A 17,710-nucleotide genomic window follows, 5' to 3' on the forward strand; every position below is an offset into this window, starting at 1 on the left:
ATAATAAAATAACAAAATATATAAAAAGGAAAAAAAAATAGAGATACAGTTGAAACAATTAGGAATTCAATTTTAACAAATCAAATCCGATGGTACTGTTTTTATATAATTCAAAAATGAATTCCAAGTTTTATAAAATAATTCACTTCTCCCCCTCAAGGTATATGTAATCTTTTTTAATGGACACAGTTGCAAATTTCCGACAACCACAAACCAATTGGGACATCAAAATTTGCTTTCCATTTCAAAACAATAATTTTTTTGCTATTATCAACAAGATTTCAGTAAGCTTAATAGCTTGATTATTTTGGATATTGGAGTTAGCAAAATTACCTAATAAACATATCTCTGGATCCAATGGAAAATCACTTCCAAGGATTTGTGATATAATATCACATACTTGTACCCAAAATACATTCACTTTAGGGCACAGCCAGGTAGAATGCAAAAATGTTCCTTCTTGTGTACCACATCTAAAGCAAAGGGGTGAAATGCTATTTTAAATGTATGCAATCTGGATGGAGTATAATACAGCTGGTGTAAGAAATTAAACTAGATTAATCTATATCTGGATTTCAAAGTTGTGGTGACCCCACATGTCATCATCTAGCGTTATCTCCAAATCCTGCTCCCGTCTTTATTTGGATTGATCTAGGTCAATATGTCTATCTTTTTCTATTTAATTGACAAGATATTCTGTTTGGATTTATCATTTTGTCAGGGGGAAAATACACTTTTTCAAAGATGAAACAAATCTGCTTCATTGCAAAACTTACTTTTCAACCAAATGTTTATTCAGCATAATTGCACTGTAAAATAATCCATTATAATCAGGCCAAAAGCCTGCCTTACAGTACCTCTCCATGTCACAAAGACACGAAGACAGTATAAGACATGGAAAAACTTCACTGGGCAATAAAGCTGCCTGAAATTTTACAGGTTTATTACAGTATTTGCACCAACCCATTGACTGCCCTAAAACCTTTGTGTACAACAGCTAATTAAAATAATACAAACTTTGGAAATTCTTCCACATGTAAAATTCAGTGATGCAGTTGATTTTTTGAGACACATATAACGGACAGTCTGATTGGTACACTCGTCGGTATGAAACCAACATTCCAAATTTGGTCCTAAGACCTTAACAGACATTTACAGGACAAGGACCTCTGTGAAATCTCTCAGTTCAGTGCGACTAGTTAAAATAAGACAAAGGGACACGGGTGTAAACTTCACTTAAATAACCAATCGTCCAAACACAGAGCTTCCCAGTTGTCATATTTTAGCCAATGGGGGATGAATTGTTAAAATTACTAAAATAATTTTACATGCTAAATATGAACACATTTGAGCACTCATCCCACTCAAATACATTTATATAGACAGAACGTGTGCTGTGATTCATGTTTATAGCAGTGGCAAAACAAATTGAGACATTTATTTTACTCTTAATAAAAGAGAAATAATTTTGTCAACACAAGGTATAAAAAACAGCAAAGGCATCTCCACAATTACAGACTGTATTTGAACACATCATATTATGAAACAGATATGTACTTCCTTCCAAAACACCTTAATGTAACACCTATATTTCTTTCACATGATGTGCATTTAAAAACAAACCTTATATGACCATCTGTTTAAATCTGTCTGGTAAGCCTGGTTACTATAAACATTTAAACTGATGAGAACTCTTTTGGACCTATATAGTCCTCAGAGCTCTTTGTCCTGGTCCATCCTTGTGAAGGTTAACCGCAGTAATATTGGGAGTCTGTGAGTCTATTTCAGTGTTGGTTTCTGTCCTCGTGTCTCTTTGCACCAGTCCAAGCATGGTGGAGGGTTGTATCTGTTGAGATTCTTTATCGCAGCCGTTTCTGCTCTATCCGATGGTGACGCCAAAACCACATTGAAACTTGTTCTTGCGGTGGTTAAGGAAGGCGCCAAGAGCTAACGATAGAGGAAGGGGAAGCAGCTTTTTTTCCAGCGTTGCCCCTACCACCCAGTTGCTATCTAAAGAACCTGAGGAAGGTGAATGAAGAGGACAGAGAGGATGAGAAATATTGTATGAATTTTTACATTTGCATGTAATTTTGTATATAGAGTAATAATGTTGTACCTCTAAAGAGCAGATTTGCTTTAGGTACATCCAACTGATAACCGAATGACACACTTGTGTCTTGCATCCGTGTGCTAGCCTCAAACTCCACCCCGACTTGCAGCTGTAAAAAGACGTTTAAATTCATGAGAGCTTGAAAGACAGATGAAGAGCTCAGATCCGAAACCCTCTAAGTGCGTCTGACATGTTTTCTTGTAAATTAGCAGACTTTTAAAAGCAAGGTTCTTAAAATTAGTTTTTGTTGTTGTTTATATGTCTATGAGAGGTTTTTAAATGTGTTTTAGGACAAGGAAAATTCATAATTTAACACCATTGCCAAGTCTCATTACTGCAGTTGTTTCCATAGTCACAAACTTTTAACCAATCATACTAACACAGTTGAATGTGTGGATCAGTAGTTTTAGTTATTATGTATGCATGCCAGATAGATCGATCCTGAAAAGATTGCAGCACAACTGCCTCAGCTTTGCTTTTGTGCTGCTCACACGTACAGGGTGGGTGCTGTAACCTGTTAACATCAGCGCCTAAAAATTAGTGCAGCAAACGCACAATTCACATATGCATTGTGTGAAACCGAACTTAGCAGTTAAGTGTCTGAAACTGCCAAATGTAGCATCTATTTGCATATATATCTATGGTCTGAGGTGGTGTGAAACAGTGGAGGTGGGGACTAATTTGCATATTCATATCTATGGTCCGAGATGTGTGATTGAATAGAGGCGGGGACTAATCTGCATATTCATAGATCTGCGTATACTAAATGAGGCAAGGGTGTAGCGTTACATTCAAGCAGTTTTAAACCATGAAGAAATTACTGTGACAGATAAAAATTTTATATGCACTATTATGATGCTCAAAGATCCATTTTAAATGATTAAATTCTTGACTATAGGGAGACTTTAAGGGGTTCTACCATAGACTATAAAAAAAGATGGACGACGCCCGTTCGCTCTCTTTCATTGGTGAAAAGTGAAGCCGTCAGTGTCCCGATACGGCGCTGACATCTTGGGTCTTGAGTCTGCGCAGTAGCGATTTCGGGACCAGTCCTGCGCAGTAGTGAGCAAGAAAGCTGTCAATCATGACGTGACACCAATGTTTTTATAGCATTAAATAACTAACTAAAAACCAACTTATTATAAAAACAAAAACTTGAATTAACATCAGCGTTATAAAATCTACAGTAAATGACAGAAACCAGCTTCGGAAAAAAGATAATTGAAGTGTAATAAAATTGTTTAGTTGGTCTCAAGTCCCATTGAATAACATGGGGAGGCGGGGTTTATGACCTATACTGGGACCAGTCACTGGGGGCCCATTGAAACGTTTTCGCTTCACTTTTCAGAGCTTGTGCGGCATGCTTGGGTTCTACCAACAAAGTGATATTTTTGAAAAGCCTGAGGTCGCAGACATAAAGCCTAAGTATTTGTATTTGCTTATCATTATCTAATTTTTGATGGATGTGGCATTCAGAGACTTATGCATCTGAGCTTCTCATATTTTAACACTTTCCATGACGAGTACTTCCGTCTTTCAACAATTCCGCTATTATCCACCAGGATGCACTTTTCCGGAAGTAATGCCTCATGTGTAAGAGGAGGAACTCTGTGTATGTTTTCAGGATTGCTCTGAATGGGATCTTTATCAAAGGTCCTTCACAAAAATTGAATTATCTCTGCTTTTTGCTCAAAATTTGGTGTTTTTGAAGAAACCTACCCATATTTGAGAGGTGAAAAGAAGAGAACTAATCAAGCTAGGATTAAAGTTTTTTTTAAGCAGATGGTCTGATATTTTATTTGATGTATTGTATGTTTATATATTTAAAGAAGAACATTTTCTGGAAGGCATTAAAGTTTTATGAGAATCATGAAAAAATGCTGGCGCTGGCAACTTTTTAAAAAATGCTGGCGGGGAAAGAGTTAAAAACATTTCATAAACAAAAGTTTTACATAATGTTCTTAAGTTAAACAGGCATGTATGAATTACCTGGTCATTGGCTTTGTGGTAGTATGATGCGTGTGCTCCAGCTCCTCCAACAGTCAACGTGGCAACATAATTACTACCTGAGGATGATAAGGTAACACTAAATAATTACACATTAAATAATTAATAATTTCTGCCACACTTTTAATAAGGTATACAATGTGGTGTGATACACGAGTAATTCCATATAGCTGTAAAAAAAAAAAAATTTGTACCTGTGTATCTGCCAACTAACGACGTGACCGTGCCCTCCTCTCCTGGTCTCCTGTGATACACCAGCTCACCCCCCAATACCAAAGACGACGACAAAGACTGGAGGTAATGCGCTACTATTATACCTAACAGATAAAACATGATCACAGTCAACTTCTTTTGTGCATATAACACCTTAATTTCAAAACAAATGCTTGGTCAGCCCTTTTAAAATGGCAATTGCAAAGAATAATACCCGATCCAACGAGAATGTCTGGGTTGCCGAGGGTAACGGAAGCGGTGAAGTCATCACCACGATATTCTGCATCACACTGCCAGTTTACAAACTTTTGCTGCTGTGTCTATAATCAGGTAAAACATTGTGTACAATTTCATACAATTTGTGGGTGTCCTTTATTAAAGGCGGGGTGCATGATTTTTGAAAAACACTTTGGAAAAGAGAGTCGGGCCGAGTACTAACACACTTGTAGCCAATCAGCAGTAAGGGGCGTGTCTACTAACCGACATCGCTGCCTGGGTTGCATATGTGTGTAACGGGTCTATCAAAAGAAGGTGCAGATTCAAGTGGGGTAGGGGCGTGTTTGTTTAGGTCAGGGGTGTCCACTCCTGCTCCTGGAGGGCCGGTGTCTCTGCAGAGTTTTATTCCAACCCTAATAAAACACACCTGATCCAGCTATTTAAGTTATTACTATGCAGACTAGTTTGAGGCAGGTGTGTTGAGGGAAGTTTTAGCTGCAGGACACAGGCCCTCCAGGACCGACTTTGGACACCCCTGGTTTAGGTGATTTCAAATGTCAACATTGGCTTTCAGAGATCATGCACCCCGCCTTTAATTTAATAAATTATTTATTTTCAAGGATTAAAAATCAATGTTGTCATTTCATATTTTTCCATTATGATTTAAGTCACTTAACCTGATTCTTGGTACATACCTGCATGGCCACTTTAGAGCGTATACGACCGGTAAGCTGATGGATGATCTGTGCATTGACACTGCCAGTGTTGTCAATGTCACCTACCAAGACAGGAAATGACTGAAAGAGACCAAACAAAAACATTTGTCACTTGCTGACCTTATATTTCTGCAACAATACTGCAAAAAAGCGACAGAGCGCCTCACCTCTCCAGGACCGGTTTGCTTGCTACCCACATATGTGGTTCCAAATCTGTATCCGGAGTCACCCAAGGTGCTTAGAGTAACTGTGTGACTAACCTGAAAAAGATATGAGAGAACATATTTTCCTGGCCTTTGACCCCAAAGCATACATCAAAGTCATTACTAAAATAAAACTTTATACTCCCATCAAGTGGAAGCTGACATGCATGCTAACCTGGAAGTGATTACTCAAGCCCTTGTTGACAACCAACCGTACCCCTTCCATTTGTACAGGGAAGACCTCTGAAAAGCAGACACAAATATTATACATAGTCAATGTTGAGTTGCAGCTCTTGATCATAAAATAATAAAACTGATTCAAGGAAAGAATACAAGTCTTATTCTAACCTTTGCATTTGCGATGACACTCCTCAAATGTGCCAGGGTTGGCGAGAGAGCCCTCCGTGTCTGCCCCAGCCTGTCCCTGTGTGCCTGAGGAGGGTGGGACTGAAGATACCGGGGGCATGGTGAAACCTGGAGGTACCGTCACTAGACCTGCCCCCCCTGGGGCACTGCCACCCCCTGTGGTTGGGGGTGGGTTTGGGGAGCTGGCAGCCAACACACTGCCCATGCTGAAGAAAAATTCAACAGTGCAATAAAAATGAGAAAAGTGATTGAAGTCCAATACCAACAATTTAGGAATAAAGGATGGATTCAGTATTTTTTGATGTCCTGGTTACTACCTGAACAAAGATGCATCTTTAATTACTTGACATAGAAGCATGGATGCACAGTCACACAGTGTCTATGGTTTTTAGTTACCAGTGCTATTGTAAAATGCCCTATTTACAGTCTGCCATCACATGACTAATTTATACCAAGGTTGAGAATGTCCAGTAAAGGGGGTGTATTTAGGAAGATTTTATTATAGGGCACCGGTTCTGTTTAAAAAGAGTTTTAATTAAGCAAGTCATATGACTAATGCATTCATCCTGTTTAACAGTAATTGAACTTCTACTAAATATAAACTTAATGTGCATTTGCACAGCACAAAAAATCCCTCATATCATGATGTCTTATTAAATAATCTGGCAGTGACAGAACAATTCAAAGAATAAAAACAGATTGGTGAAAGATGCCACACTACCCTGCCAACAATGCCCATGCTGTGACCAAAATACCCACTGATTCAATAGACCAAACACTTCACTGACTGAACACTACACACATCGACACTGCGGATTTCTGCTTCAAACTGCCAAAAGCATTTTAAACCTTTAGCCCGTTTAGTTGACAAGCAGTTTAGCTGCGACTCTCTAGTTACGATACACACTGGTCTAAGCTTAGCAACAACTAAATAGATACACACTAGACAGGAGCAGCCCACTAGCATGTGGAGCTTCATTCATGCCTCACTGGCTAAATAGCAGGTAGGCTAAGGTTGATGCTAGCAACTAGCTAACATGATTATAAGGCATGAACAAGGTGCAAATATCTTAGTGAGACGGGCAACAGCACTGTATGGCTACTCAACTATATGCATTAATATATGCGGCAGTAATTCATAATAAATGCATGAATACAATGTATGTAACTATTTGCAGGCCTCGTGTTATACTTACGCTTAGCAATGCAGTCCAGTTATACGGCTGAGAGGCACCGGTAGGCTGTACGGGACAACATACGTAATCGTGGTTTTGGCCCGCCCATTCCGGCGTTTTTAGAATATGATTGGATACAGGGCACCAGAGCTGTGTGATGATTGGCTACTGAGTATGCCGTCCTTCTGACTGAGGTCATCAGAAAAAGGAAATACGATGGTGTATGACGTGAATTCTTCAAAGTTACGCTTCAAGGGTATGACTGCCTGGTAGCATGCGTTAAAAACAAACTAACTTTTTTATTATAAATTCAGCATCCTGTATTAAAAACAAAGAAATTGTTATATTGTTGCTTACAATTATTTAAAATATGCAGTGAGTGAGCATTCAGTCGTTTTTAAAACAGTTATTTATTTGGATTATCAACAGCTTTATAACATTTATTTTTAGTTTAGTGACACACAATCCCTTTTAAAGTATGCACAATGTTCTTCTCTTTTTAAGTAATAAAGTCCGTATGTTAAAGGTGCAATGTGTAATTTTTAGAAGGATCTTTTGACAGAAATGCAAAATAATATACAAAACTATATTATCAGGGGTGTATAAAGGCCTTTTATAATGAACCGTTGTTTTTAATATCATAGAATGAGACTTTTTATCTACATACACGGAGGGGTCCCCTTATGTGAAAGTCGCCATTTTGTGCCGCCATGTTTCTACAGAAGCCCTTAACGGACAAACTTTTTTTTACTAGGTTGTCTCAGTCAATGACATGTTTTTCTGGTGGTGGCTACTGTAGCTTCTCTATGCTTTTCAAAAGCGAGGGGTGAGCAGTAGACTGAGCCGTTGGTTGTAATTCACAACCTCACCACTGGATGCCGCTAAAATTTACACACTGCACCTTTAAGCATTACTTTCTCCCACTGATAAAAGTAAAATGTCACAAAGTCAAGCCTGTTTTTTGTTGTTGTGGTTTTGCTGCCAGCTTTCCCCTGCTTAAAGGGAACCATGTGATGCTGCTGATGTTGAGTGACATTTAATTCAAAACCAAACAGCATTTTCAGGCTAACAAGAGCTTTATTAAAACCAGACCACAAAAATCTCTTTTAAAGGGTTTCAGATTGTTCCATGACCCGAGGCATGTCCTAAAATATTTTTTCTGAGGAACTGCTTTTCCAAAGAAGCTGAAGTGCTAAAAAAGTTGATGTATGGAAATGCCCTCCCACTCAGCACCATTAGTGCTATTGTAACTGGCCATTTATGAAATTTGGCCTTGATTTAAATATGCTTTGATTTTTTTTCAAGCATAATTTACAATGAACTGGCCTGTTGTTGTACCAGGAATCAAACCACAAGAGAACACAGACTTTCTAAAAAAATCAATATAAATCAGATGTTCAGAAGCATGCATTTCTCCATCAATTATTCTAATGTATTCACATTTATTCTAGTATAATTAAGTATAAAGTACAGAAAACAAAAACCACACACACATGGAGAATATGCTGGACTTTATTTTGCTTATAAGAGAAGGGACAGGATAGGCTGGCATTAACATTTGGAGCAAAAGCTTTGGCCAATCTCCCATTAATCCTCACAGTAAAACAATCAGCTTCTACTTTATACAACACATGGCAAAGAGAGCACAATTCAACACATACAACAGTGGACATGGGACACAAGTTTACATTGAGAGATACCAACTTTATTACAGCTGCCATTTCATCATAGCATGTGTGCTGATATGTTGTAAAAGACATCACTCGCTTTGTGCATTAGACAGAGGAAAAGACTAAATTCAATCAAATCGCATAACCTTGTTTTATGAAATATGCCAAACCCCATACTGCTATTCACGTGTGTTTCAGCAGGAAAAAAGATACCTAACTTTTTTTTTCAAACTTAAAGTCCAAACTACTGAAAATCATACTTCAATTAAAAATCATCTGAGTGCATGGAGTTTTAACAAGCAATTCTATTGCTCACCCAATATAGAAAATGTTTACTACCAATAAACCAAATCGAGAAGTGACGTATGGGTTTGAGGTATTACAGGAATTAAAATCTATCATGTAACAATTTTTCCCCTGACACAGCCTTTTGCACCACATACCTGGAACATCCCTCCTATCCAGAGGAAGTATATAATAGATTAAGGCACTTACGGGGACAGAGACAGTTGTGAGAGTGGCGCAACATAGATAATGAAAGGTCTTGATGTTTGAGTGCTGCAGAGTTTTTAAAAGAAAGACGACATGGTGCTGAGGGTCAACAGCAAGCCAATGAAAACAGTTAAACTTGAAATAATGTCCGCTGGCAAAGAACCAGGTTTCACCTTCTCCAGAAATTATATGTACAACAAGGCTGTAAACAACCAACAGAAGATCATTCGACACTTTTTACCTCTTTCCTGGGTTTTCCTTTTTCCTGATGAACTAAGGCATTTATAATAAATGAGAACTTTCCTCAAGAGTAAGAATTCATTTATTAATAATGCGCAAAAAGACCTTTCACATTAGGACATTAACTGTTGTCACAACAAGCACTGGGTCTTGCCATGGCATTAATTTTGTTGGCACCCTCTCCTCTTCTGAAAAATTAAATTTCTTCTGATCAGCTAAATTAACAGCAGTTGTGGACACTGAATGGTCTAGGTTCAAAGAACAGTGGCTTATTGTGCTAAGGGTAAAAATCCTGGCATGACCTAAATGACTTTATACTGGCCCCTTAACTTCCAGCAGTTGATCATATTTAACCATGACAGTCCTAGACCACTGGATCATTTAGCTGATGACAATTAAAACTAAAAAAACAAAACAAACGAACAAAACATCTTTGCGCCTGTCTTCAGTAGAAAATGTGCAGAATGCCAAGCATCGGTCCACTTATTCTCCTGAAAGGAAAAGATTTCAAATACAATTTAGTCACAATTGAGGTAAGGATTAGACATGGATGTTAAATCAATCACGTATAATCTTGCCTTCTTACCAGTCAGGGGTTAAATCAGCTCTGCTGCTTTTTGGGCAGCCTCCTCCTCGTCAGGGTTAAGGGAGTGGAATTCTGCCACATACAGGCTCTTGTCAATGCTGCTGGGAATGGGCTTAATGTCAGTCATCAGCTGGTCCTCAATGCCCTTCAGGTTGAAACGATCTTCGGAGGTGATCAGGTTAATGGCCAGACCCAGGTGACCATACCTGCCTGAATACATTGAATGAAACATATAATGTCATAAAGAATGCAAAGCACCATTATAATGCAAACCCCTCAAAGATTAGCATTGCTTTGCTTTACCTGATCTGCCAATGCGGTGCAAGTACGTTTCCGCATTTTTGGGGAAGTCAAAGTTGATAACTACATTGACAGCCTGGATGTCAATTCCTCTTGTGAAAAGATCTGAGGTGGAAACACATAAAAGTTTCAGAAATGATCATAAAAATAATTTAAACATAAAATGTGCTGTAAACATACCTGTGCAGACCAGGTTCCTACACAGCCCGTTTCTGAAGTCATGGAACACCCGGTTTCTGTATTCCTGTGATATTTTGATAAATACCAATATAAGAAAAGACAAACAACTACCTGAAACTACCACGCATTATTAAAAGGCACTTTGAAGCTGACCTGCATCATCTTGGCATGGATGTAAAAGCAGGAATAACCAAGCTGTGTAATCTTCTTGGCAAGGAGTTCCACCCTTTGGGTGGAGTTACAGAAGATGATTGATTGGTTGATTTGGAGCTAGGAAAGAAAGAGAAATATTAATATTAAATAGGAGAAAATAAATTATTTATTTATTCCTGTATACTACACAACACAAAATTATGATTTAAAGCATTCCAGATAATCCTGAAAATAACAAAAATATAAAAATCACGCCCTCCCATAAAAAAACAACTAATAAACGTAGGGAAAATATGATTTAGGAGTGTTTCATACCCTGGAGAAAAGGGTGTTGAGACAGTGTACTTTTTGTCTTTCTGTAACATAGGCATAGTATTGAGTGATGCCTTTCAGTGTCAGCTCATCCATAAGATTGATTTCATATGGCTTTTGAAGATGCTTGCTCTAGGAAAGAAAAGCATAAATAGTAACATAGCCAAATCAGACGTATACACAAAACATGCAGGATTTTCTCACTGTATCCAGGATTAAATCAGTCAAAGACATTTACTTTAAAAAGTTACCGTTTGAATTTCATTCATTTAAAAACATGTAGGCAAGCATAAGAAATCTTCTGTATTTAGTGCTGGGCGGCATATAGAGTTTTGATAATATATCTTTATTTTTAACCAGTGGGATATGGGAAGAGAGAAAATACCACCTACAACGGAATTGCCTGAAATGAGCCACCCTCAAGTACACTGAGACCTTTAACAAGGTCAGATTTTATTTTCCTCATACACTTTTAATAAAGGTGACTGACATCTCACACAAGGCGTTGACTTGCATGTAAACATTTATTTCACTTGTTAGAAAATACCACGATATGTGTCGGCATTCATTCCCAAATTAAAGACAAATTACAAATTCTCACCATGAACTTCTGCACACTAATAGGAAAAGTGGCAGAATAGAGAAGAACTTGACGGTTTTTGGGAAGGAAGCTGATGATGTCCTCAATGAGCACCACAAAGTCTTGGGAAAGCAACTTGTCAGCCTGTGAAGAAGTAGTACGATTTAAAAAAATTATTGATAAGTAATTTGGAGGGGATGCTTTATGTGCCTCATTTAGTTTTACCTCATCCATCACAATCATCTGAGCTCTGTCAACTTTGGCAACACCTTTCTTTATCAGGTCAAGGATCCTGCCTGGGGTAGCTATTATAACATGAACTGAAGAGGAGAAACAATTCAAATGGTTGGCAATATAAAACAATAGCATTATCACAATTAATAACTCCCATCCCATATGTAAAATAATTTTACTGAAGTCTAGAGAAAGTTAAGAAACACCAATCTTAATGTAACGGCCGTTAGATTAGCTCATAAAATTTGTCGCAAACATAAGAAAATTTTGCAAGCTAGACAGAAAGAGGTGGAACAAGGAAACAACTTTACAAATTGCTCAACGGGTACTTTGAAGTAGGTGGGCAGTGTACTTCTATGTAGTACATAGAAGATTATTCCCACAATGCAAATGCAATATGGTTTTATTAGTAAGTTATTAATAAATACTCAGTTGAGTTGAAGACTACAGCTCTGTTAAAGGAATGTATGGCCTCCTGTTGATTACAACAGACAAGTTTAACTTGTTCTTCATTTTGGGAAAACGTGTTTACAGTAATAAACATGTTTAAAATGATGGTCACACAGTTTTAAACATTTGTGACATTATATTTTTGAATGCAGAGCAAGCCTAAATTCTGACACCCAAAAACTACAAGCCTGGGACAAACACACACACAAGGAAATTCCATGAACAATCTCATCAAGACGCATGATGTCATCCCTCAGGTTAGTGCCACCTGTTGTAGCCATAACCTTGACGCCACCAAGGTGCTTGCTCATGTTGATACATATCTGGCTCATCTGCAGTGCCAGCTCACGAGTTGGCACCAACACCATGGCTAAAAAACAACAAATAAAGAATTGACTACAACAGCATGTTCGATCAGTGATGGATTTATCAAACAGAAAAACAACACAAAGCACTTTAGAATTTGTGAAATGAACCTTGAACGTAGTCCTTCTTCAGATCAATCCTCTCCAAGAGGGGGATGAGGTAGGCTCCGCTTTTCCCTGTGCCATTTTTAGCTCGGGCGAGAATGTCCCTACCTGACAAGGCAATGGGAATGCTCTCCTCCTAAAATAACAGGCAATACAGTCAAGGGACAATACTCAAGACACAAACCATGAAGCCACAAATGGCAAATGGAGATCTACATTGGGAGAAAGGTGGAAATGTGTACTACCTGGATAGGGGATGGCTTCTCCCAGCCCATCTCAAAAATACCCATTAGCAGTTCCCGTTTAAGGCAGTAATCTTCAAACTCATTCCCCTTGGTTGCAGTTACATCTGTTAGAGAAGAGGAAGTTAAATTTTCAACTGGGAGATATAAAAAGGATTGTATTGCATTATGATATGTTACAACATCATACAAAAACTGTAAACTTTACACCGGTTTTAAACTTACTGTGGTTCTCACTCTCGTGTCTTTCGGTGGAAGCTGCAGGCACTTCTTCCAGTCATCTCCAAACCTAAACACAATTATCCATGAAATGTATAGACAAAATCGTCCAGTTATCACAAGCCGAATTGAATGTGGTCGAGATGACAGAACCTACCTGATCCCACCACTGCTTTGGGGTATACTGCTTCCTTTCTGGGGCACAACAGGTGTTTTTCCTGATTGTGTTGAGGAAGTATGTGATCCTGATTGGAGGGACATGGCCTTAGACTGTCCATTTTGTTTGGTCATTGCCATGAGTGGAGCAGGGATCTCTGTTCTTGCTGTAGCCATTGATTCGATCTATTCCTCAATATAGTCTCAATGAAATCTTTTCTGCTGCTACTTAGCTTTTCTTAAACTGTTTTGCTCAATGCACGCTTTTGTAAACAGTTTCTATATCTGGTACGTACAGACCTCTTAAAAAGAAGAGGGCCTGGCGTATAAAAATGTTTAGAATAAGAAGACTCTCCTAAAATCGGAGAAAATTATATTTATATCAATAAATATTTCAAAAGCCTAGAGCCAAAGTACAAAATAACTAGCAAACAGGTATGTGCAAATTCAAGTCTTGCACAAGGATTTCAAATTGCAAGTGATCAAAAAAATCGAATAATGCTGTTCAAAAACGCTTATACTATCCCTGAATTTTTTTTAGTTTTTTTTTTACAAAGTATTCACTTCACTTTTTTATGTTTTTCCTTTTTTTTTACTTATCAGATTGCATAAGTTCCGTAGTACCCTCTTGTATTCCTTTTGGTATCCAAAATTTGCAAAAGTCTTTACATTCAAAAGCACAAGGCTCAGGTAATGGTTCTTAATGTGCTTCTAAAATTCTGGTATTCACGTCTGTATGAGGAATTTCAATGTTTGACGAATGTCACTTGCACCAATTTAAGCATCTGACAAATCCTGAGGCACAAGGACGCTGAGAAATTACAGTCCAAAAGTCAATGTAGGATGAACTGTCCAAAACTAGACTGACAGTCCATAGATGACTCCTCTTGGCTTCACAATGTCTTGCTTTTCTTCGCTTCACTTCAAAGTTCCTGAACACTTCAGTTGAGGAAATACTGGACTCTGGGAAGTACCACCTGCCAAACATAAAAGCAATAAATGTACGTTTTACAAAAAAAAGTAAGTTCCTCTGTTTTACAAAACAACAGAAATTACTGTAAGTTAATTAAAAATACAAAAACTAAAGAGTGCACAACATTAAGACAACAACACAACTAACGTTAGCTAACATGACCCACGTTTAGCTAACAGTTTCTGTCACTTGTTAAAGTATACAAACACACGTAATTCATACTATAAACAAGGCTAATCTGTCATCATCAATCTTATTATTTAGATTCGAATGAAAAACTGATTTATTTCTGGTCGACTGTGATGACCTTCACTAAGTATCTAACGGTTTTAACAATCAGATTTGTTGCTAAATGTGTGTGCTTGCGGCGCTAAGCTAACCGTGCTAACGAGGCACCACAATAGTGGTTTATCGTTAAACTTTTCTCAGTTTCAACACAATAGTTAGTTAAAAACTTGTTTTAAACTTAAAAATAGACTCACACGTCTTAATACACTATTCAGAAGCCTTAAATCTTAGTTTAATGGATTCTGAGAGATCGATTAAACACATTTCTGATACTATTAAACAGCATGCTAACTCAACCTGCCAGTGGTTACATTGTTAGGACATGTTAGCCTAGCTAGACGTTAACAAGACCGTACAGCGTAGGAAAAATAACTGTCTAATTCAAATTAAGCTTATGGCCGAGCATGTTACCTTCTAATTTGAAGTGTTTGATTCTTTGTGGATATAATACACTTAACTCTTCAATCGTTTCTTGAGAAATTCTTTTTTTGCTGTTGGCTTTGTCTCTTCCGACTAAAGATTTAACATGGCCGTACGCTAGCTCGATCTCAGAGGACGTAAACGCATGAATCTCAACCGACCAATCAAATGTCAGAGTTTGAATTTGAGGGGATGTACCTATGTTAAAAAAACCTTCCCCCACATTTCAATACACAAATATTGACACGCTTATTTAAAAAAATATTTATTTTTTAACTTAGTAAATTAGGTTACTATACACTGCTGCATTTATAGCGACATATTCATATGGAAAAAAACAATCATACATTCACATCACTTCAAGCCACGTCACCAAAAGTACAAAGAAAAAATTATATTAAAGGACCTGTAGGTATTATTTGTAATAATAAGGTTTAACTGCCACAAGATTTTGGTTTGGAAATGGTTTATACCCGTCTCTTACCCTTCTTCTTCTACAATGACTTTACATAACACACGTTTCAATAAGTCAGTTTTATCACTATGCTTGCTTGTTATTATATCAAAATCTGTCACAGAACTCTATCAGACAGGGACTGCCATTCAAAATTTGGTCCACAAACATTAAACTGGTGTACAGTCACAATTTTAGAGGGATTCTGTGTGCTTTAATTTTTGTAAACTTTTTCTTACTAAATATTTTAAAGGGGCCATGGCATGAAAATCTGACTTTTTCCATGTTTAAGTGCTACGATTGGGTCCCCAGTGCTTCTATCAACCTAGAAAATGTGAAAAAGATCAACCCAGTAACTTAGTTTTGGTAAACCATTCTCTACAAGCACATCAAAAAATAGGTCGTTGAAATTTGGCTCTCCTTATGATGTCATAAGGAGCTCTCATTATAATAATACCAGCCCTTAATCTGCACTATACAACCACAGCACTGCCACCTACAAAGTGGCAATTTTACTATGCTATAATAAATTATTTATATGGCTCTGAGGACACCAAAGATTTATTTGGCGTCTTAAAAAAGTCTTGTGCCATGGCCCCTTTAAGGAATAAATGACAACGGGCCGTTGAATTATAAGAAAATAATGCACACCCAAGGTGGTAATGCGGCATGACACGAAGCGGAGTGCCGTTACACCGTGGGTGTGCCTTATTTTCAAATAATTCAAAGGACCGGAGTAAATCATTCCACTTTTATAACACCGGTCTGTTGAATGCTGTACTCTGACTGGCCGAGAAATGTTCCGTGGGCATGCACTCATCTCTGATAACCGCACACCTAACCTGTCAAATGTCCCAAAAATAGGCACCAGAGCAATGCCCGTGGCAACCGTGGTATAAGAGGAATAATTGACTCCGGTCCCCTGAATTATTTGAAAACAATGCACACCCGCGGTGCAACAGCGCTCCGCTTTGTGTCGTGCCGCATTACCACATTGGGTTCGCATTATTTTCTTACAATTCAATGGCCCGTCGTCAACCACTTCCTACCACGGCCACCACAAACATTGCTCTGGTGCCCATTTCCAAGACGCCTAAAAAGCTAGGTGTGCAGCCATCGAAAAACAATGCATGCCCATGGAACATCTCTCAACCAATCAGAACACAGCACTCAACAGACCCGTGGTACAAAGGTAGGCTAATTAATATTGTGTGTCATGTGTGCATTATAAAAATACACTTCTTTGTATGAAATGCAGTGTGTTTGTCAAACTCAAAACATTAAAACGATAATAAATCATTATTATAATCAAAAAAGAAAATCAAGCAATTTAGATTTTTAAACACAGAATCGGACCAAACTCTAATGGAAAGCTTTCCTGTTTCTCCACATATGCCATCAATAAAAATAGACATAATTTCACACAATGTTGTGAGGTTAAACTATAGAACATAAAAAATTTGATTCTGCTGACTTGCTATAAAAGTATAAATATTATAGCTCTTTGCAATACACTATGCAGTTAACAAAAACGCTAAAATCAATTAAATTACACAGCAAGCCACATCATACAGTATCTCATTAGATATACCACAGTTCAGAAAAATGCCTCAATCAACAAAATTATTTATATAATTCAGTCATTGTGTTCAACCATTTACAACAATTCAGGTTGGCTATGCCAAAGTGGTTAAATGTTTAGCAATTATCAACTAACACCTCTTTCTTCACTGTTTATACTCATAGTGGACATGTCTGATTGGTCACTGCTTTGACTGGACGGTCGTGATTGGCTAACAGTACACTGTAAAGAAGGAGAGCCATATGTGACCGGCACAGAAATAGCAGGAAGGAGGATAAACGGTGCGTCGGTGTAAAATGGTGACTTTTGAATACCAGATGCATAGTAAAATGGAGGACTCGCGATTAACGTCCTCTGGATGTGTGACGGGTTCATTTGATCATACCCAGGTGGTGAAAAACACCGGAATTGATAAGGCGTCATTCCGAGATTTACTCTGTTGTCCGCTATGTTATGCAAAGTCCTTGGTATTCTTTCATTGCCATTGACTGGCGAGTGACGTTCTGAAATGCTCTCTACTGACTGACTCCTGGGCAAATGTGAAACTGGAGCACCAGGGGAAAGTGATGTGCTGCTCTGATGGGTGGGAGTTACCCGTGGAGAATGATTTGAGCTGCCCGGAGACAGAGAGCCTAAAAAATAAAATAAAATAATTATTTTAATATTATAAAAATAATATTAGTAAGTGATAAGTCTTGTGAGT

The 17,710-nt window shown here is 37.9% G+C and overlaps 2 protein-coding genes across 5 annotated transcripts in view; both read right to left on the bottom strand.

The window, feature by feature from the left end:
- Nucleotides 1-772: 772 nt before the first annotated feature.
- On the bottom strand, nt 773-7,186 carry tomm40 (translocase of outer mitochondrial membrane 40 homolog (yeast)). Its single transcript, XM_055210059.2, has 10 exons — nt 7,028-7,186; nt 5,814-6,037; nt 5,641-5,708; nt 5,430-5,522; nt 5,242-5,343; nt 4,545-4,650; nt 4,312-4,434; nt 4,100-4,176; nt 2,117-2,219; nt 773-2,019 (listed from the first exon to the last, which is right to left on the bottom strand). Exons 2-10 carry the CDS (start codon nt 6,034-6,036, stop codon nt 1,880-1,882), a joined length of 1,035 nt encoding a protein of 344 aa, XP_055066034.2. The 5' UTR covers nt 6,037; nt 7,028-7,186; the 3' UTR covers nt 773-1,879.
- A 1,314-nt stretch (nt 7,187-8,500) lies between these two features.
- ddx61 (DEAD (Asp-Glu-Ala-Asp) box helicase 61) overlaps nt 8,501-17,710 on the bottom strand; it is a 30,468-nt gene continuing 21,258 nt past the window's right edge. Inside the window, exons 1-14 of one of the 4 annotated variants that reach the window (XM_073872121.1) lie at nt 14,963-15,134; nt 13,292-14,267; nt 13,140-13,204; nt 12,919-13,022; nt 12,680-12,809; nt 12,421-12,573; nt 11,745-11,833; nt 11,541-11,663; nt 10,943-11,071; nt 10,628-10,744; nt 10,475-10,538; nt 10,298-10,399; nt 9,995-10,204; nt 8,501-9,899 (exon numbers count right to left, since the gene is read on the bottom strand). In XM_073872121.1, coding sequence (XP_073728222.1) covers nt 10,005-10,204; nt 10,298-10,399; nt 10,475-10,538; nt 10,628-10,744; nt 10,943-11,071; nt 11,541-11,663; nt 11,745-11,833; nt 12,421-12,573; nt 12,680-12,809; nt 12,919-13,022; nt 13,140-13,204; nt 13,292-13,467 — 1,452 coding nt within the window. In that variant the 5' untranslated portion in view covers nt 13,468-14,267; nt 14,963-15,134 and the 3' untranslated portion in view covers nt 8,501-9,899; nt 9,995-10,004. Of the gene's footprint in view, nt 9,900-9,994; nt 10,205-10,297; nt 10,400-10,474; nt 10,539-10,627; nt 10,745-10,942; nt 11,072-11,540; nt 11,664-11,744; nt 11,834-12,420; nt 12,574-12,679; nt 12,810-12,918; nt 13,023-13,139; nt 13,205-13,291; nt 14,268-14,745; nt 14,863-14,962; nt 17,640-17,710 lie in introns of those variants that run through there. The other 3 variants (XM_073872122.1, XR_012371546.1, XR_012371544.1) reach the window with 3 other exon arrangements.

The sequence above is a fragment of the Misgurnus anguillicaudatus genome, chromosome 10, assembly GCF_027580225.2.
Source record: "Misgurnus anguillicaudatus chromosome 10, ASM2758022v2, whole genome shotgun sequence".
Classification (NCBI taxonomy): Eukaryota; Metazoa; Chordata; class Actinopteri; order Cypriniformes; family Cobitidae; genus Misgurnus; species Misgurnus anguillicaudatus.

Excerpts from the sequence above, each read along its gene's own strand:
- tomm40 (XM_055210059.2), bottom strand. The coding sequence starts at position 6,036 with ATGGGCAGTGTGTTGGCTGCCAGCTCCCCAAACCCACCCCCAACCACA. Across the intron at positions 5,344-5,429 it reads AGCAAACCGGTCCTGGAGAG|TCATTTCCTGTCTTGGTAGG; the intron begins GTGAGGCGCTCT and ends GGTCTCTTTCAG. Across the intron at positions 4,651-5,241 it reads GCTCTAAAGTGGCCATGCAG|ACACAGCAGCAAAAGTTTGT; the intron begins GTATGTACCAAG and ends ACCTGATTATAG.